This window comes from Staurois parvus, unplaced genomic scaffold, assembly GCF_062004578.1.
Source record: "Staurois parvus isolate SC_StPar_1 unplaced genomic scaffold, SC_StPar_1.0 ptg000390l, whole genome shotgun sequence".
Taxonomy (NCBI): domain Eukaryota; kingdom Metazoa; phylum Chordata; class Amphibia; order Anura; family Ranidae; genus Staurois; species Staurois parvus.
In genome coordinates this window covers 4,452,217-4,471,254 of record NW_028318186.1, presented here as the reverse complement: position 1 = coordinate 4,471,254, position 19,038 = coordinate 4,452,217, and the positions used below count along the sequence as shown (strand labels likewise).

The window sequence follows — 19,038 nt, the reverse complement described above, 5'->3', positions numbered from 1 at the left end:
GGACAATATTCCTGTCTGCTGCCTGGACAATTGCTTTTGATGTCACTGACCATGTCCCTGCCTGCTGCCTGGACCAATGCTCTTCTCTATGGACTCTGTGGGTCCTTAAAGAATTGAGCTCTGTCATTTCAAAGCCATTGTTTCTAATTTTTAGGGACTCTTTAATGACTGGCATAGTACCACTGGATTGGCGTAAGGCCAATGTGATGCCAATATTTAAAAAGAAGTCAAAATCTTTACCAAGTAATTATAGACCTGTTAGTTTAACTTCTATAGTTGGGAAGATACTGGAGAGTTTAATAAAAGACCACATAGATGAGTTCTTGCTGGAAAAAATTATTTTAAGTAACAGACAGCATGGATTCATGAAGACAGAAGTTGTCAAACAAATCTGATTTCTTTTTATAAGGAGGTGAGCAAAACCTTGGACAGAGGGGTGGCGGTGGACGTGGTATACTTGGATTTTGCAAAAATGTTTGCCACAGTTTCCCATACATGGCTAATGTGTAAAGTCTATAGGCTTGGAAAAATCCATATGTAAATGGATAGAAAACTGGCTAAAAGATCGTATTCAGGAAGTAGTGGTTAATGATTCATGCGCTGAATGGTCTAGGGTTGTCAGTAGTGTACCCCAAGGTTTAGTGATGGGACCCTTACTTTTTAATACATTTATAAACGATATAGGGTCTGGGATTATAAATACCATTTCAGTCTTTGCAGATGACACCAAGCTGTGCTTACAGGATGTCTTCAACTTACAAGCCGACCTCAATGCACTGTTTAAATGGGCAACTATGTGGTAAATGAGGATTAATATTGATAAATGTAAGGTTCTGCACTTGGGGCTAAGAATATGAGTGCATCATACATACTGGGGGGGGGTGGGGGTACAACAGGGGGAATCAATGTTGGAGAAGGATCTGGGAGTTCTGGTAGATCACAAGCTTAATAATGGCATGAAATGCCAAGCTGTGGTTTCTAAAACGAGCAAAATTCTCTCTTGTATTAAAGGGGTATAGATTCCAGAGAGAGATATCATATTACCCCTGTACAAATCATTAGTAAAACCTCATCTGGAATATGCAGTTCAATTTTGGGCACCAATTCACAAAAAGAACATTGGGGAACTGGAGAAAGTACAGAGAAGGGCAACCAAGCTGATAAGAGGCACTGAGGAGTTCAGCTATGAGGAAAGATTTCTTTTTGTGCTATTCAGCGCTGCACCGTAAAATAATTCTATTGACTTAACATGCCTCTCAGAAAATAGTTTGGGGTGTCTACTTTCCAAAAAGGGGTCGTTTTTGGGGGGTGGGGGCATTTTATGCCTAGCATTTGAAGTTTATGCCACACATCACTCACTCTTCTAACCACCTGAAGACCAAGCCTTTTATGACACTTTTTGTTCACATGAAAAAAAAAAAAAAAAATCAGTATTTTATGCTAGGAAATTACTTAGAACTCTTAAACATTATATATTTTTTTTAAAAGAAGACACCCTGGTGAATAAAATGGTGGGTGCTGCAATATTTTGTGTCACATAGTACTCGCTCAGTGATTTTTCAAACACAATTTTTTTTAAAAAAATACCCTTTTTTTACTTTTAATGCACAAAAATACAATATATTGGCCAATTATTTGGTACAGTATAAAAGATGATGGTATGCCAAGTAAATAAATACCAAACATGACATGCTTTAAAACTGTGCATGCTCCGTGCAATGGCGACAAACTGGATACATTTTTAATATCCATAGGCAACTCTTTAAAAGTCCTTACAAGCTACCACTTAAGACTTACAGAGAAGGTCTAGTGCTAGAATTACTGCCCTTTCGTGGCGATAGTTCACAGCTGCAGACATCATCCTGGTATAACTACTCAAAGTCCAGTGATGTACCAGTACGTCGAAGGTCCTTGTTGGGTGTATTTGTTATGTTCTTTTTTTTTTTATGCAGCCTGTGGGCTGAATTAAAAAAAGGGAAGAAATTTCTGCCAGAAAAAGTGTGTGGTATGCCCACCATTAGAATATACCACCCTGCATCCACCCACTTCTAATAGTAGGCACACATGAAATGTGCCAAAAAATATTATAAAATATATATACTGAAGCATAGTGGCCATCCACCTACTGGCCACCCAAGGCCCTCATGCTTCGGCATATATGCTCTTTTTTTTAACTGCGGATGAAAAATCTCATCCAACAGCACTGCACACACCTTCTTATGTATATTCTGAGATGAAGACCCTGTTTCTGTCAGAATAAACAAGTCGGTGCTGCAGCTTAATGACATACTTATTTCTCAAGCAGTCTTTTTCCCCCTTTCTAAGACGGGTATTTAAAAGCCATTGGGGGATGCCCCGGCGATTAGGTTGTACGGTGACACATGTGCCAATTCCAAGATTGTACAAATGTCTAAATAGTGGCATGCTTGAATAAAAATTGTACACGTATAAGTGGTACCCTATATGGAAAAAGGATGACACCAAGTCCCAAACTATATTGCCACTGCTTCTCATGTAGCCTGGTAATCTGGGGGGCTCCACGTGACTATCTTTTCCCTTGTAAATCTGAAACTTATATGTATAGCCTGCTGTCCTCTCACAAGTCTTCTACATCTTGACCCCATATCTGGCACGCTTGCTGGGGAGAAATTGTTTGAATGCAAGGCAGCCAGAAAAATTAATGAGGGTCTCATCAACGCAGATGTTTTGCTGGGGAGTATAGACATCTGCAAATTTTTGCTTAAGGTGATTTACAAGGGGCTGAATTTTGTGGAGCCGGTCAAATTCAGGGTCACTCCGAGGATGACAGAGTGTATTGTCATTGAAATGCATAGAACACATTATACTCTCATATCTATGCCTGGCCATGGCAGCAGAGATTATGGGCATATGATGAAATGGGTCTGTGGACCAATAAAGCCGCAATTCATTTTTTTTTTTGTAATGCCCATGTTGAGCGTTAGGCCCAAAAAAATTTTACATTCAGAAATCATAATGAGTTTCCATGCGACTGCTCTGGCAAGGTTTGAATGTGAGTTGGTGGCAATAAACTGTTGTGCATATAAATTGATTTGATCCACAACCAATGCATACAGATCTTCTGTGAAAAAAAAGCTCCAAAAAAATCAAGAGGAGTATTTAAATTTGCTGCTTCCACCTGAATTCCAGGTTGGGCAGTGAATGGGGGAAGTACGGGTGCTGCAGAATTTTTGGGCTACCAATCGGGACTTGCAAGGCACATCTGGAAGGATACTAGGGGCTCTATGGGCCTGTGTGTGAATTCTTGGTGGCTGCAGGACACTACTTGTGTTCGCCACTCCATCAGCTTGTACTGTACTTATGGGACTCACAATGTCACCAAGTGATACTGCAGTGCTGGTATGTGAAAGACCAGGATGTACTAGGCCGCTGGTGTACAGCCATCCAGAGCAGTGTGCCAGAGCCGACAGGGAGGAGGACTGTTAGTAAACAAAGCAGCCCTCCTCCCCATCGGTGATCATCGGTAACCACCAGGCACCAGCGGGTAATCATTGGGTGGGACCCAGTGATTGACAGCCGTGGCCACAAATGGCAGTGTGAGTAGGGCATGCACACGACTCGCGCACACCCCCTACACGGAAATGCAAACTCACGTATATATATATATATATATATATATATATATATATACACACATATACACACACACATACACACACACGTGATTTTGCACATCCGTGCCGCCCTGTAGCAGTATTTCTGCTATAGAGCGGTCGGGAAGCGGTTAAGGGGGGATATGATCAACGTGTATAAATACATCAGTGGTTCATATAGTGAACACGATATCGAATTATTCACCCTGAGGTCATCGCAGAGGACAAGGGGGCACTCTTTACATCTGAAGGAAAAGAAATTTAATCGCCAAACATGAAAAGGTTTTTTCACAGTAAGTGAAAATGTGGAATAGACTCCCTCAAGAGTTGGTTCTGACCAGCTCAGTGGATTGCTTTAACCTGTTGGTGCCGGCCGCATGCAAATGTGTGGCCTCTGGCGTCTGGGAAGCTTAAATCCTTTATAGAGTTACAGAAAGCTACACATATGTCTCCTCAACAGCATTATGTTTACTTGCAGATATGACATTTTTTCTCCTCAAAGATCCCCTCCCTGACTCTAGAGAAGCCCACTCACTTTGAACACATTTGCATTCAGGGTCCTTGCCAATGGGGCCTAATCTCCTCCATTTATAAACTATTACAGGACACCTATCCCCTATCTACAGACCTGCATCTCTATGTATGGAAATGGCCCCAAATCCTCCAACAAGATATTCCCGTAGATCACTGGAGTAAGATTTGGGAGGCCACTTCCAGATCTTCTAAATGTGAGATATATAAGAAAAATACTTATAAAGTTTTGGTGTTTTGGTACAGGACCCCTGAGGTCCTCCACAATCGTAATCCACATTTTTCTCCTGTCTGCTGGCGATGTGGCAAGAAAATTGGTATTCTTTCACATTTTATGGCTTTGCAGACACATTAAACCTTTCTGGAGAGAGGTCCTAAGCCTTTTACAGCTTATTTTGCAGGTTCCCATCCCATTTGATCCTATTCACTTTTTTTGGGCCTACCTTTTACAGGCCTCTCCAAATTTGCCAGGAAACTATCTTCCCAACAGCAGCCAGGAGAACCATACCAATACATTGGTTATCCACTACACCTCCCTCACGGTCAGAATTGATAAAACGCATTGGTGAGGTTAGAAGAATGGAATATTTAATTGCCATACATGCCAACCTTGTCCCCCTTTTTGAAGTGGCTTGGGAACCATGGGATTTTTCTACTTACAATATGTCCATTTAGACGCCCTGATGTTGCCGGCTAGCCAACTGTTATCCTATGACAATGTATGTGTGTGCAATTTTTCATCGATGAGTCTGCTCCTCTGTTCCTTTGTATGTTTTGTGATTTATGTTACTGATGTCTCACAGTGCTATGCAACTACTTGCCTGTTGTATTTTTTTCAAAAACTAAATAAAAACAAGATTATAAAAAAAAAAAAAATAGCTTAACAAAAATTCCCCACAACTTTAGTCACATCCTTCATCTGCAGTGAATTATGTCCTGGTAACGTAATCCTAGAGAATTTTTCACTGTGGGTGGGACCACAATCATGAAGGGGGGGAAGACAGCCCACACATATGTAGGGGGCCCAGTCCCCAACCAGGGCCATCTTTAATGCGGGATAAAAAGGTCCCTTGAGCCCACACTGCCCCTATTGTTGCCATAATTTTCATTAAGCTCAAGACAGCTGTTTCCTGTGCTGAGTCACAGAAATGAGAACTACAGGTACATCAGCAACTCTGTATGCTCTCTCTTCCAGCTGCTGCAACTTCCCCTATTGTTCTGTCTCTCTCTTGGCCCTCTCCGATATCTCCCCCCCACAATTTTCCGCCCCTGCAGCAGTCTGTCCAGTCGTGTAGTGTGCCACCCAGACCTGCCCCTTTGATAAGCTGGGCCAATAGACTCCAGCGGGGTGAGAGTTTTGCAGCTGGAAATTTCAATATGGAAGTGTGATTGATTGGAGCTGTTTGACTGTAGAGATGTAGGTGAGCCCCAGGATCTAGGCATTTCTCCTGGATCAGGGTTGTACTGAGGGTGCAGGAGGGATAGAAGAACTACAGAGGGAGTAAGCTGCAAGAGAGGTCAAGTGCAATGTTTTGGCCAATCACAGCACACGATGATGTCAAAAGGTGTGCGGCCACCCAGTTGATGTCACCGCTTAAATATTTAAGAACTGTCAGGCCGACGCAGCTGTCACATGGCTGGGAGCCAGTGTCAAGAATGGAGCGTTTTTTTCTTTTCTTTTTTCGGGTCAGTGGTGGTGGCGGGCATCATGATTGACATTGGATCGACTTCAAGGGATATTTTTAAAATTGTTTTTAGTAAAGGTCTTGTCAAAGACTATTTTCTGTCATTTTTTACACTACACTTTTTTTTGTGAATGAGTTGCGGTACCATGTACCCCATACTTATTCACATTGGGGGGTGGGATCTGGGGGCCCTCTTGTTAAAGGGGGCTTCCAGATTCCAATAAGCCCCCCACCAGCAGACCCCCACAACCACCGGCCACGGTTGTGGGGAAGAGTACTGTATTTTAGAAGCTGTGCGGTATCTTACCACATACTTGGATGCAGTAAGATATGCTTAGTTCAACGCAGGGGCGGACTGACCATTTGGAAACTCAAGCACTGCCCGAGGGCCCAGGGTCAGTAGAGGGCCCCATGAGATGCCCCTGGTACCTTTTTCATCGGCTTTTTTGAGTTTGGGCAAGGACACAGGGGCCCCATGATTCCCTATTGCCCGGGAGCCCCATGAGTTGTCAGTCCGCCCCTGGTTCAACGTTCGTGGTCAAACCTAGGTTTGAATATTTGACCGTGGACCAAACAGGGGGGTGTACAGCCCATCACTATTCTCCAACAAAAAATGACTGGTGTCATATTGTATTATTTGTGATGTTTAATGTGTTTGTTGTTGATGTTCAGTATCACTCTGCCCTCTCTGCCTAACCCAGGTCATGTATTTGATGCTGTAAGAATGATTCTATGTGAGCATAACTGATTTTTATGTAATTTTATTTTGTATCAAATAACATATTTTTACTGAAAATATATCACACTCTTTAGACATTTGACACCTTAAAAATCTTGTTATAATCTGTTGTGTGACATTGCAGCCAGCACAGTGGCTAAATGTTTAGCACTTCCACCTGGCAGCACTAGGGTCATTGGTTCAAATCCCAACCATGGCACCACCTGCCTGGAGTTTGCATGTTCTCCCTGTGCCTGCATGGGTTTCCTCCCACACTCCAAAGACATGCTGGTAGGCTAATTGGATCCTGTCTAAATTGGTCTTAATTTGTGTATTGTGAGTTAGGGACCTTCAATTGTACGCCCCTTGAGGGTTAGGGACTGATGTGAATGTATATATGTAAAGTGCTGTGTAAATTGACAGCACTATATAAATACATGTAATAATAATTGTGTAATATTGGGATGAGATGTCTAATTGGGTAAGTGTTATAGATAGGATCTTACCCAGTCAGAAAAGCTTTTTTCAGTGTTAAAGAAAAACATTATCCAATGGCATGTTGCAAAAATTTCATAAAGCAATAGGATGAACTAAAGCTGGCCATAGGTGGATGTTTTTTTTTTAACAAACAATAACAAACAGGTTAATTTGAGGTGGATGAAACCAGGGGCGGACTGACAACTCATGGGGCCCCTGGCAAGAGGAGATCATGGGACCCCTGTGTCCTTGCCCAGACTCAAAAAAGCCTATGAAAAAAGGTACCAGGGGCATCTCATGGGGCCCCCTACTGACCCCGGGCCAGTTTCCAAATGGTCAGTCCGCCCCTGGATGAAACACATATGAGGTCAATGAAGAAATTCTCTCTGCTTTGCTATTACACTCTGACAGCGGAACTCCACCACTGTCAGAATTCACTGATCAGCACTGCCGTCAATTGCCTTCAAGAACTTATTGAACAAAATATTCCAACAGTCATTATTAGATTAGATTGACTCCTCTCGAACGGAAATGGCCATACATAGATCAAAATTTGTTTGGTTTCTGCTGAGCCAGCAAAATTTCGATCCCTCTGTGGCCAGTTTAACAGCCCATGTTCTATCATCTATTCTCTTTTTTTTTTAATTTTGGGTTCTTTTAGTTATTCTGTTCTTTGCTGTTATTTTTGAAGTTTGCAGCTTTGTAGTGAAACATGAGAGCAATAAAATGAGGATAGATATGATACCTGCTGAAAATGGCATGAAGGCATCTTTCTTCTGAAAATTCCCTTGTGAGTCCAGGAAATGTTGAGGATTAAATGTGTAAGGCTTTTCAAACTGAGTCTTGTCATAAAGGACAGATGCTAGAAGAGGGACAATGTAGGTACCCTATAAAATATACATAAATAAAATTATACATAAATAAATAACAATTAATTTTACCACGTGATCACTATTCGAGTATATGTAAGCCTTAACAATGAACTATTATACCATTGAAAATATTTTGTAATAAAAAGTAAACTAATGCAACCACCACATCTGGTAAGCTGCAATACATTATATTAGTTCTTTGATTTAAATAAAGTTTAATGTTTTTGTTCCAGAACTGTTAATAATAGATCAGAGAACTGAAACTTACTTTTGGAATAAAGTAGCCCATAAAGTGAACATCCTTAGTAGTCAGATGGGGTAGGTCCATTGGTAGTATATTTGCAAATCTTTGGATCTCATGTAGAACAGCATTGGTATAAGGCATTTGATCACGATGGTTGTATTTAGGCTGCATGATACCAATCACTTTTGCAATTTCATCTTGTACTTTTTCTACAAAAGAAAAAAATAAAGTGCATCAACCAACTAAGTATCTTCCTGCTGAGCCACCTGGAATGCTGGACAGCTCCCTGGACCATCCCTTTAACCACTTCCTCACCGACCGATAGCAGTAATACTGCTACAAGGCGGCACGGGTGCACAAAATCATGTATATATACATGTTTTGCATTTCTGGGTAGGGGGCGCGCGCATGCCGCGCACGCTCCGTTATTCATGGCCTTGGATTTCAATCACCGGGTCCTGGTCGCTGATTACTTGCCAGCACCCGGTGATCAAGGAGCATTACTGACGGAGGGAGAGAACTGTAAGTAAATAATACAATTCTCTCCCCTGTTAGCTCCTGCACACTGGTATGCATGGCTTTGCATAGCAGAGCCATGCAAATCAGTGTGATTACCGTGAAGTACACACACACAGCACATAGTAATACAGCACACAGTTAACTCTTTGACCGCTTCACGTTAACCTTCCTGCTCAGTGCCATTAGCACAGTGTCAGTGCTTGTTATTAATACTGATCACTGTATTGGTGTCACTGGGGATGTCAGTGATACCAAATCAGTTCCCCCCAGTGTTAGAATGCTCACCGCAGTCCTGCTATAAGTCGTTGATCACCGCCATTACTAGTAACAAAAAAAAAAATCCCAGTATAAATAATGCGATTTGTAAATGCTACAACTTTCACGTAAACCAATTAATTTACATGTATTGGAATATATTTTAGTAAAAGACATGTAGCAGAATACACTTTGGCCTAAATTTATGACTAAATTTAATTTATTAATTTTTTTCACTGGACATGTTTAATAGCAAAAAGGTCAAAAATATTATTTTTTATCAAAAGTGTTTTTTTTATAGCGCAAAAGATAAAAAACGCACAGGTGATCAAATACCACTGAATGAAAGCTCTATTCATGGGAAAAAAAAGGACATAAATTTCATTTGGGTGCAGCGCTGCATGACTGGGCAATTGTCAGTTAAAGTAAAGCAAAAAATGGTCTGGTCAGGAAGGGGGGGGGGGGGTAAATCCTCTGGAGGGCAAGTTGAACCTTGAACCCTTTGCTCATCCCATGAACTTCCTATTTAAGCCATGCCTTTGTACTTCCTGTTTGCCAGATTATTGTGCTTTCTCCAGCCAATATCGCACTCTTGCCACTCCTGCTGTCATCCGTATCTTTGCTACCACTCGTTACCAATTTTTGGCTTGTTCCTCGACGCTTCTGCTTGATCCTATCCTGCAACTACTTGTTACAAACCTTTGACTTGGTTACTGACTTCTCTTCTGTTTGATCCTTGCCTGTTATATCCACTACTGGACCTCTTCTTGCTAACCTCATGGTGGGAGGTTCCTGAGAACCACCACCTGGTACTAGAACCTAGCAAAACCCATCTTCACCATCAGGAGCTCTGGAAGATTTCCCCTTTATTACTGTTCTGGAGACAACTCAGAATATGGGATTTTCTTTTACATTCACTTTTAATAATAATGGTATGCAAGACAAATAGAGAGGATGAATCCCCCTCATGTGGTTAGAGGTAGCAATAAAACCTGACTGGTGTTCTAATCCTTCTGCACTCTGTCCAATACTGAAAAAAACAAAACAAACAAACCAAAAAAAAAGGAAAATTTTACATTTACTTATACTTTAAGAGTGTGTGTGTGTGTGTAGTTAAAGTGCCATAGGGTTTAGGCAGGGGTTGACACACTATTTGTGCACAAGCTTCATCTGGGACTTTGGGGTCATTTATGTCAGATATGGGTCAGACAGGTGCTATGGCCCTCGCAAAACATACAAAAGATTTCCCAGCAACACTTACTTACTCCTTAAAGGTACAGGGACGCACGTGATGCCCAGCTATACCAAAATCACAGCAAAGGCATCCAGTGCGTCCAATTTAGCCAACTACAGAAAAAATGGCAACTGTCCCAACCTATAACCAGCCTTAGCAGTAAGGTGCACATGGAAGGGCAATGCACATAGTACATTTAGTATAGTTGGGCGTCATGTGCGTCCCTGTACCTTTAAAGAGGGATGGGCTCCTCCAGGCACATCTGCCCTTAACCTATCCATTTATACATGTGCTCCCACTATGGAGGCTTTGGACACTTTAGTTAGGTCCACAGTATAAAGAGGACCCTTGACATGGGACTGTAGCTTATGCATGTATTTGCAAATGTGTGCAAAAAAACCCCTCTGTTTTTAACACATACTATTAGACAGGGCCAAAATGGTTGTTTCGCAACCTGTTTGGCAAGTGTTGCTGGGAAATCTTTTGTTTGTTTTGCGATGTGCATTGCCCTTCCATGTGCACCTCACTGCTATGGCTGGTTATAGGTTGGAACGTTTGACATTTTTTTTATAGGTGCTATGGCCCTTCCACCTGGAAACTGTACAGTCCTTGGGAAGGGTGGTGAGGGGACAGGCTGGCCATGTCCTTGCACAAAGTGTCATTCTGTGCTAAGTGCGAGGCAAGAAGGAACATCTCAACGTCCTCTCATCATTTCTCCTCTGCTCTTCCAGGTAACCACTGATTCCACTGCTATAACAAACCTCCTACTCTGCCTGCTGCAATTGACATCTGCCTTCTGTTGCCCTCATTAACCACTGATTCCAATGCTCTCTCAAACCTCCTACTCTGCCTTCTGTTGCCCTCAGTAACCACTGATTCCAATGCTCTCCCAAACCTCCTACTCTGCCTTCTGTTGCCCTCAGTAACCACTGATTCCACTGCTCTCCCAAACCTCCTACTCTGCCTTCTGTTGCCCTCAGTAACCACTGATTCCAATGCTCTCTCAAACCTCCTACTCTGCCTTCTGTTGCCCTCAGTAACCACTGATTCCAATGCTCTCCCAAACCTCCTACTCTGCCTTCTGTTGCCTTCAGTAACCACTGATTCCACTGCTCTCCCAAACCTCCTACTCTGCCTTCTGTTGCCCTCAGTAACCACTGATTCCACTGCTCTCCCAAACCTCCTACTCTGCCTTCTGTTGCCTTCAGTAACCACTGATTCCGCTGCTCTCTCAATCGCTAAGCTATTCTGCATGACTGAAATTATCTGCTTTGTTAGATTTTTTAGAACTACTGTTCATACTTGCCTGTATTAGGTGTACTTATGCAGGCCATAGATGGGTCGAAAATCGGCCGATTTTTCGGTCGAAAATAAAATCGGCCGATTTTCGGATCGTTAGTGGGCGATTTGGTCGGCTGTTTTTCGGTATTTTGGCCGGTTTTTTTTTTCGATGAAGTTGAAAAAAAAATCGGCCGATTTTGCCGATCGGCCGATTTTCGCGGCAATTAGTGGGCAAATCGGCCGATTTTTTTACCGATAAAAAATCTGCGCATGAGCAGTGACCTGCAAAAGGAAGACAAAAAGAAGAAAAAGAGGAAGAGGATGAAGAAGAAGAAGAGGAAGAAGAAGAGGATGAAGAAGAAGAGGATGAAGAAGAGGATGAGGATGAAGAAGAAGAAGAAGAAGAGGATGAAGAAGAAGAAGAGGATGAGGATGAAGAAGAAGAAGAGGATGAAGAAGAAGAGGATGAGGATGAAGAAGAAGAAGAGGAGGATGATGATGATGAAGAAGAGGATGAGGATGAAGAAGAAGAAGAAGAAGAAGAAGAGGATGAGGATGATGAAGAAGAAGAAGAAGAGGATGAGGATGATGAAGAAGAAGAAGATGAGGATGATGAAGAAGAAGAAGAAGAAGAAGAGGATGAGGATGAGGAAGAAGAGGAGGAGGATGAAGAAGAAGAGGAGGAGGAGGATGAGGAGGAGGATGATGAAGAAGAAGAGGATGAGGATGATGAAGAAGAAGAGGATTAGGATGATGAAGAAGAAGAGGATGAGGATGAGGAAGAAGAGGATGAGGATGATGAAGAAGAAGAGGATGAGGATGAAGAAGAAGAAGAAGAAGAAGAGGATGAGGATGAAGAAGAAGAAGAAGTAGGATGAAAATAAGAAGAATTCCAGTCCAGCAAAAAGTATCTCTGCAGAGAGCTCCGCTATTTCTGACAGTTCTCTGACAGTTCTTTGACATTTACAGCGGTTGAAACATTGTATCTATTTGTTTCCGAATAAAAACATCTGTATCCTAAATGGAAACAAATAGATACAATGTTTCAACCACTGTAAATGTGAAGGAACTGTCAGAAATAGCGGAGCTCTCTGCAGGGACACTTTTTGCCAGCTGTAGAAGGGATGAAAATCGGCCGATTTTTTTTTTACCATTGATGGGAACGTCGGCCGCTTGAACGACCGAATTTTCGTTTTTTAAAAGAAAAATCTGCCGTTTTTCTCCCCATCTATGGCCTGCATTAGTCTCATAGTGCCATATCTTGTGTCCATCCTGCTTGCTGTTTTGTTAAGGGCAGCACACCTCCACCATGTGTCATTTATTAGCTCTTAATTGAACAATTGCCTAACTTCCCCCCGTCCATCCAAGTATAAATTCAGTATAGTCCCTGGGATGGCTGGCATTCCTTGCGCAACGTATGCATAATGGCGCTAAGTACATGGTACTTTAAACACGGCAACAAGGGAACATCTCAGCATCCTCTCATCACTTCTCCTCTGCTCAACAGGTAACCACTGCTTCCATTGCCCTCTGAAACTTCCTGCTCTGCCTGCAACTGACATCTGCCTCCCTGTTGCCCTTGGTAACCACTGCTTCCACTGCTCTCTCAATCGCTAAACTACTTTGCATGCCTCAAATTATCTGCTTTGTTAGATTTTTTTCTGTTTTTTTTTTTTTTTGTAACTACTGTGTATACTTCCCTGTATGAAGTGACCTTAGCCTCATAGTGCCTTAGCTGAGGTCAAACACCTTGCCATATCTTGTGTCCATCCTGCTTGCAATTTGTTAAGGGCAGAACACATCCCCCATGTATCATTTATTAGCTCTTAATTAAACAATTGCCTAACCTCCCCCCCGTCCATCCAAGTATATATTCAGTACAGTCCTTAGGGTGGCTGGTGAGGGGACAGGCTGGCCATTCCATGCGCCAAGTGCATGGCACTTTGAACATGGCACTTTAACTAAGGCAAGTACAAACATTCGTGCTCCATCCGGGAGCATATTTGCCTTGAGACAAACAGGGTGTTTACCTAGGGTGGCACTTTTCAGGGGGGCGGCACAGCGGTGGCACCACCCTCCCTTTCCCACGGAAGTGACACTTAGGACAGGGGCTGCTGTTATGTGTTTTACCTGTATCCATGTCCCACTTCGATATGATCCATGAAGGCGCTGCTGGAGGAGGGGTAGAGAGGGTGTCTGTCAGGTGTTGGGTGGATTGCATTGTGGGCGGGATGACATGCTGCCCCCAGGAGCGGACTAACAACTCATGGGGCCCCCGGGCAATAGGGGATCATAGGGCCCGTGTCCTTGCCCAAACTCAAAAAAGCCTATGAAAAAAAGGTACCAGGGACATCTCATGGGGCCCGCTACTGACCCGGGCCCTCGGGCAGTGCCCGAGTTTCCAAATGGTCAGTCCGCCCCTGGCTGCCCCTTTCATCTAGCCACACCCCCGGGATCACTGGGTGGTCTATGGCAGCCTGCCCCTCCCTCTGCAAGCTCAACCTCCTCGCTGGTGATTGGCTGCCGGATCTGTAGCTCAGGGAAAGCACACAGGTAAAGAGGAGGAGCCGAGCAGCAGCACAAGGATCAAGGAAGCTGATTGGAGTGAGGGAGAGGCCGGAGCTGGTGAAGAGGAGGAGAGTGGCAGAGAAGGAAGACAGCTGATCGGTAAGGTAAGTGTCTGTGCCATGCGACCAAGATCTGGGCAGAGCAGATGGTGCTGCTACAGCCAGGTATGCTGGCTGTGGATGGGAGAGGGAGGGAGCCCAGGCTAGAGCAGGGGTCAGCACAGCAATGTAAGCATCATTAGAGTCACTGGGAGTAATAGTGCTCCATCATTAGTGTCAGTGGGGGAGGAATAGTGCCCCATCATTGGTGTCACTGACACCAATGATGAGGCACTATTCCTCTGACACCAATGATGGGGCACTATTCCTCTGACACCATAGATGGGGCACTATTCCTCCCACTGACACCAGTGATGGGGCACTATTCCTACCACTGACACCAGTGATGGGGCACTATTCCTACCACTGACACCAATGATGGGGCACTATTCCTCCCACACTGACACCAATGATGGGGCACAGTTCCTCCCACTGACACCAATGATGGGGCACTATTTCTCCCATTGATGGGACACTATTCCTCCCACTGACACCAGTGATGGGACACTATTCCTAACACTGACACCAGTGATGGGGCACTATTCTTCCACTGACACCAATGACAGGGCACTATTCCTCCAAATGACACCGATAATGGAATACAAAAAGAGGTGGAGCCTAAAGAAAAAGGAGTGGAGTTTACAGGTGAAGGGGTGGATCTTAAAAAGGAAAGGGTAGGACAAATTTAGATGCGGGGGGGTGCCCGATTTTAGTCTTGCCTAGGGCAGCACAAAACCAAAATACACCACTGGCTCCACCCCAAGTAGTCTGCAAGTGCTCTTTTCTCTATCACCTCTTTCCCTCAGCCTGCCTTTGTTATTTCTCCTTTCCCCAGCATGCTGTGACTAACTTTCTTTGTTACTATAATGCCCTCTCTCCTTAAACTCGTTCTTCTTTACCCCCCCTCCCCACCACACAACCTGTACATATCACCCTCACTTCTGCCCACTCAATATCATTGCACTTATCTCCTGCTCTCTTAGCCCACATAATGTCCAAAAGCACTGTGGCATTTGCCCTCATATAAATTCCACTCCCACCTCTCCTCCCTCATCCTCCTATTACTACTAACTTCCGGAGACATGGCCCCAAACCCTGGCCCTCCACCATCAAAACTCCAACCCACAGAAGCAGAAGCCTCCTCTCTCTGGTTTCAGCCGCAACCCTCAATCTCTTATCTCAATTCCCCTGCTTCCACGTGCCGTCCCTCGCTCGTATGTGCCCTCTGGAATACCTGTTCAGTCTCTAACTAAACTTTCTACTATCAATTACCTCTTCCTTTCCCACTCCCTCAACCTACTAGCTATTACCCATTGCCAAATCCTGGCTCCAGGACTCCAACTCTGTCTCCTCAGCTGCACTCTCCCATGGTGGCCTCCTCTTAACTCACTCACCCAGACCCAGTGGATGAAAAGGGGGTGGAGTTGGACTTTTTTCCCCACAAAGCATGTTCTATGTTCTTTCTGCACCTCCCTCTCTGTTCCTCTTCTTTTTTGAAGTGCACTGTATTCGTATTAGTCTCTTCTCTCCTGTTTGTCTGAGGATTGCAGTCATCTACTGGCCTCGTGGCCCAGTTTCATGCTTTCTTGATGACTTCTCGGCATGGCTACCATTCTTTCTCTCCTCTGGAGGTGCCTACCATCATCCTCAGTAACATTAACATTCCAGTCAATGTTAACACTTCAGCCACTTCTCAACTATTCAACCTAACTTCCTCTTTTAACCTAACACAATGGACACAATCCACCACCCACTCTAACGGCAACACCCTCGACCTTGTGTTCTCCCACCTATGCACTTCCTTTAACCTCTCTAACACCCCTTTCCCCTCTCTCTGATCACAGCTTTATCAGCTTCACACTCTCCCTGTCTCCTACCTCCTATGCTTCCAACCAGCAAACTGTTACCTGTAGAAACCTCCACCACCTCAGCCCTGACCTTCTTCACTCTGCCAGTGAGTGCCTCTATGATAAAATTATGCCGCTGTCCTGCCCAGACCTGGCCACATCTGCCTACAACAACTATCATCCTCCCTGGATGCACTTGCTCTTCTCTCTACATGCAGAACCAGGCCTCATCTGTCACAACCCTGGAAAACAGATGACACCAGAAGTCTCAAGAGATGCAGCCATGTTTTTGAGCGAGCATGGCGTAAAACTAAATCCCTGAAAGACTTTACTCTACAAATCTGCCCTTCTCAAATACAACTCCGGCCTCCACGCTGCTAAGCAAACCTACTACAACACTCATTAAAACTCTCTCATCCAATCTTCGTCAACTCTTTTCCACCCTCAATTCCTTACACCACCCCCCACTGCCTCCACCCACCAACTTACTGCACAGGATATTGCCAGTCATTTCAAGAACAAGACCGACACAATTCGTGATGAGATCTCCAGTGTCAAGATTCCTCCTCCAACGTACATACCAGGCCCAACACCACACTCAACACTCTCCTTCTTCGACCCTGTTACCAAATTCCTTTCCAAGGCTCACTTCACCACCTGTCCCCTGGACCCCATCCCCTCATGATTATTGGAGCCTCCATTCTGCTCTATCCTAAACTCTCTAACTCACATCTTCAGCCTCTCACTCTCCATTAGCACCTTTCCCTCCCCGCTCAAACATGCACTGGTTACCCCCATACTTAAAAAACCCTCTCCAAGCTTCTTGAGCGCCTTGTTCACAACCGTATGAACTGCTACCTCACCAACAACAACCTTCTTGATCCCCTACAGTCTGGCTTCCACCTACAACATTTAATTGAAACTGCCATACTATAAAACTCACTAACGACCTACTAACTGCCACAACCAATGGCCATTACTCCATACTCATACTCCTAGACCTTTCCACTGCCTTTAACACAGTCGACTACCTGCTTCTCCTCAGTAAACTCCACTCCATTGGCCTCCATGACTCTGCTCTCTCTTAGTTTTCCTCTTACCATTCTCAGCACACTTTCAGCATCACATACAACAAATCCTCCTCCGCTCCTCTTCCTCTTTTCGTTGGGGTACCCCAAGACTCTGTCCTTAAGCCCCTCCTTTTCTCTCTCTACACCTCCTCCATGGGTCACTTGATAACCTCCCATGGCTTCCAACACCACCTCTATGCTGATAACACCCAAATCTATCTCTCCCCTCCCCAGCTCACCCCCTCAATCTCCTCACATATCAAAAATCTACTAAGCAACATATCAGAATGGATGACACATCACTACCTTAAACTCAATTTTTCCAAAATCAAGCTTGTAATATTTCCTCCTCCCCGATCCCCCACTCATGACTTTATCACTAAGATCAACAGCACAACCATTGGTCCTTCCCCCTCATGCCAGGGTGCTAGACATAATCCTATACTCTCCTTTTGGCACCACATCCAATCACTGGCCAAATCCTGCCGCCTCAACCTCTGTAACATTTCCAAAATACGCCCCTACTTGTCCATGCCTTGGTTTTATCCCGCCTTGATTACTGCAACTCCCTCCTCGCTGGTCTACCGTTACACAGGTTATCCCTCCTTCAGTCTATTATGAATGCTGCTGCTAGACTCATACACCTTACCAACTGATCAGTGACTGCTGCCCCTCTCTGCCAATCCCTTCATTGGCTTCCACTAACCCAACATATAAAATTCAAAATACTAACCACAGCATACAAAGCTATCCACAACACTGCCCTTAACTACATCACCAACCTCATCTTCAGATATTGCCCAAATAGCCTTCTCTGCTCCTCCCAAGACATATTCCTCTCTAGCTCCCTCGTCACCTCCTCCCACGCTCGCCTCCAGGACTTCTCCAGAGCCTCTTACATCCTCTGGAACTCCCTACCACAGTATGTCCAGTCAGCCCGCACTCTGTGTGCCTTTGAAAACTCACTTATTCAGGGAAGCCTACCTCACCTCCACCTAAAAACTGTACCTAAATAACCTCCACCAGATCATCCCCTGCAGCTATCACCTTTTGTATCACCTCCCCCTTTCTTTAGATTGTAAGCTCCACATGCAGGGCCCTCCTATTCCTTCTGTACTGAAATTTATTATAACAGTACTGTCTCCCTTATATTGTAAAGCGCTGCGCAAACAGTTAGAACTATAAAAATCCTGTATAATAATAATAACAACTGCTGTTCTAGGTCCTGCGTGAAAAGTCCTGAGCAGGGGCGGACTGACAACTCATGGGGCCCCAGGGCAATAGGGGATCATGGGGCCCCTGTGTCCTTGCCCAAACTAAAAAAGCCTATGAAAAGGGTATCAAGGGCATCTCATGGGGCCCCCTACTGACCCCGGGCCCTCGGGCAGTGCTCGAGTTTCCAAATGGTCAGTCCATCCCTGGTCCTGAGATATTCAGACTGAGTCTCCCAATTTCTCTTGACACTATTTGAACCTTTATCTTTATTTGAACCCAATTGCATATGAGAACCATTACAAAGGCTATTATCAATCATCTATATCAATATCTGTTTATACACAAATAATAATTTGTATTTTGAGAAGTCATTGAATGGAGCCCTTTGGAAACAATGCCCAACACTGGGTGTATGGGTTCGGTACAGGATTCTACTTTACCCATCCCTACCCTTAATACAGATTGGGCAAGTCTTAGTATATGCTAAAATTTCTTCCTTCCATTGACCTATGCAAAGTAGGTGAACTGTTGATAAAGCCATAAGACACATGAGGGTTTATTTACTAAAGGCAAAATTGCCCCAGAGCTTAGTAAATGAGGGGAAGCTCTGCTGATTTCCATTATCCAATCATGCGCGAGCAAAAATTATGTTCTTTTTTATTTTATTTGATGTGATTGGGAATTCTTTGCAAAGTGAAGCCTCACCTCATTTACTAAGCTTGGGAGTAACTGTACTTGCAAAGTGCACAGTCTGTTTGCCTTTAGTAAATAAACCCTATAGTTTTGCAAGTA

The 19,038-nt window shown here is 44.0% G+C and overlaps 1 protein-coding gene across 1 annotated transcript in view; it reads right to left on the bottom strand.

The window, feature by feature from the left end:
• The window catches only part of LOC149455562 (cytochrome P450 2K1-like), an 84,621-nt gene that overhangs the window by 35,344 nt on the left and 30,239 nt on the right, over positions 1–19,038 (bottom strand). The window contains exons 7-8 of the mRNA XM_089686012.1: positions 8,184–8,368; positions 7,789–7,930 (exon numbers count right to left, since the gene is read on the bottom strand). Coding sequence (XP_089542138.1) covers positions 7,789–7,930; positions 8,184–8,368 — 327 coding nt within the window. The remainder of the gene's footprint in view (positions 1–7,788; positions 7,931–8,183; positions 8,369–19,038) is intronic.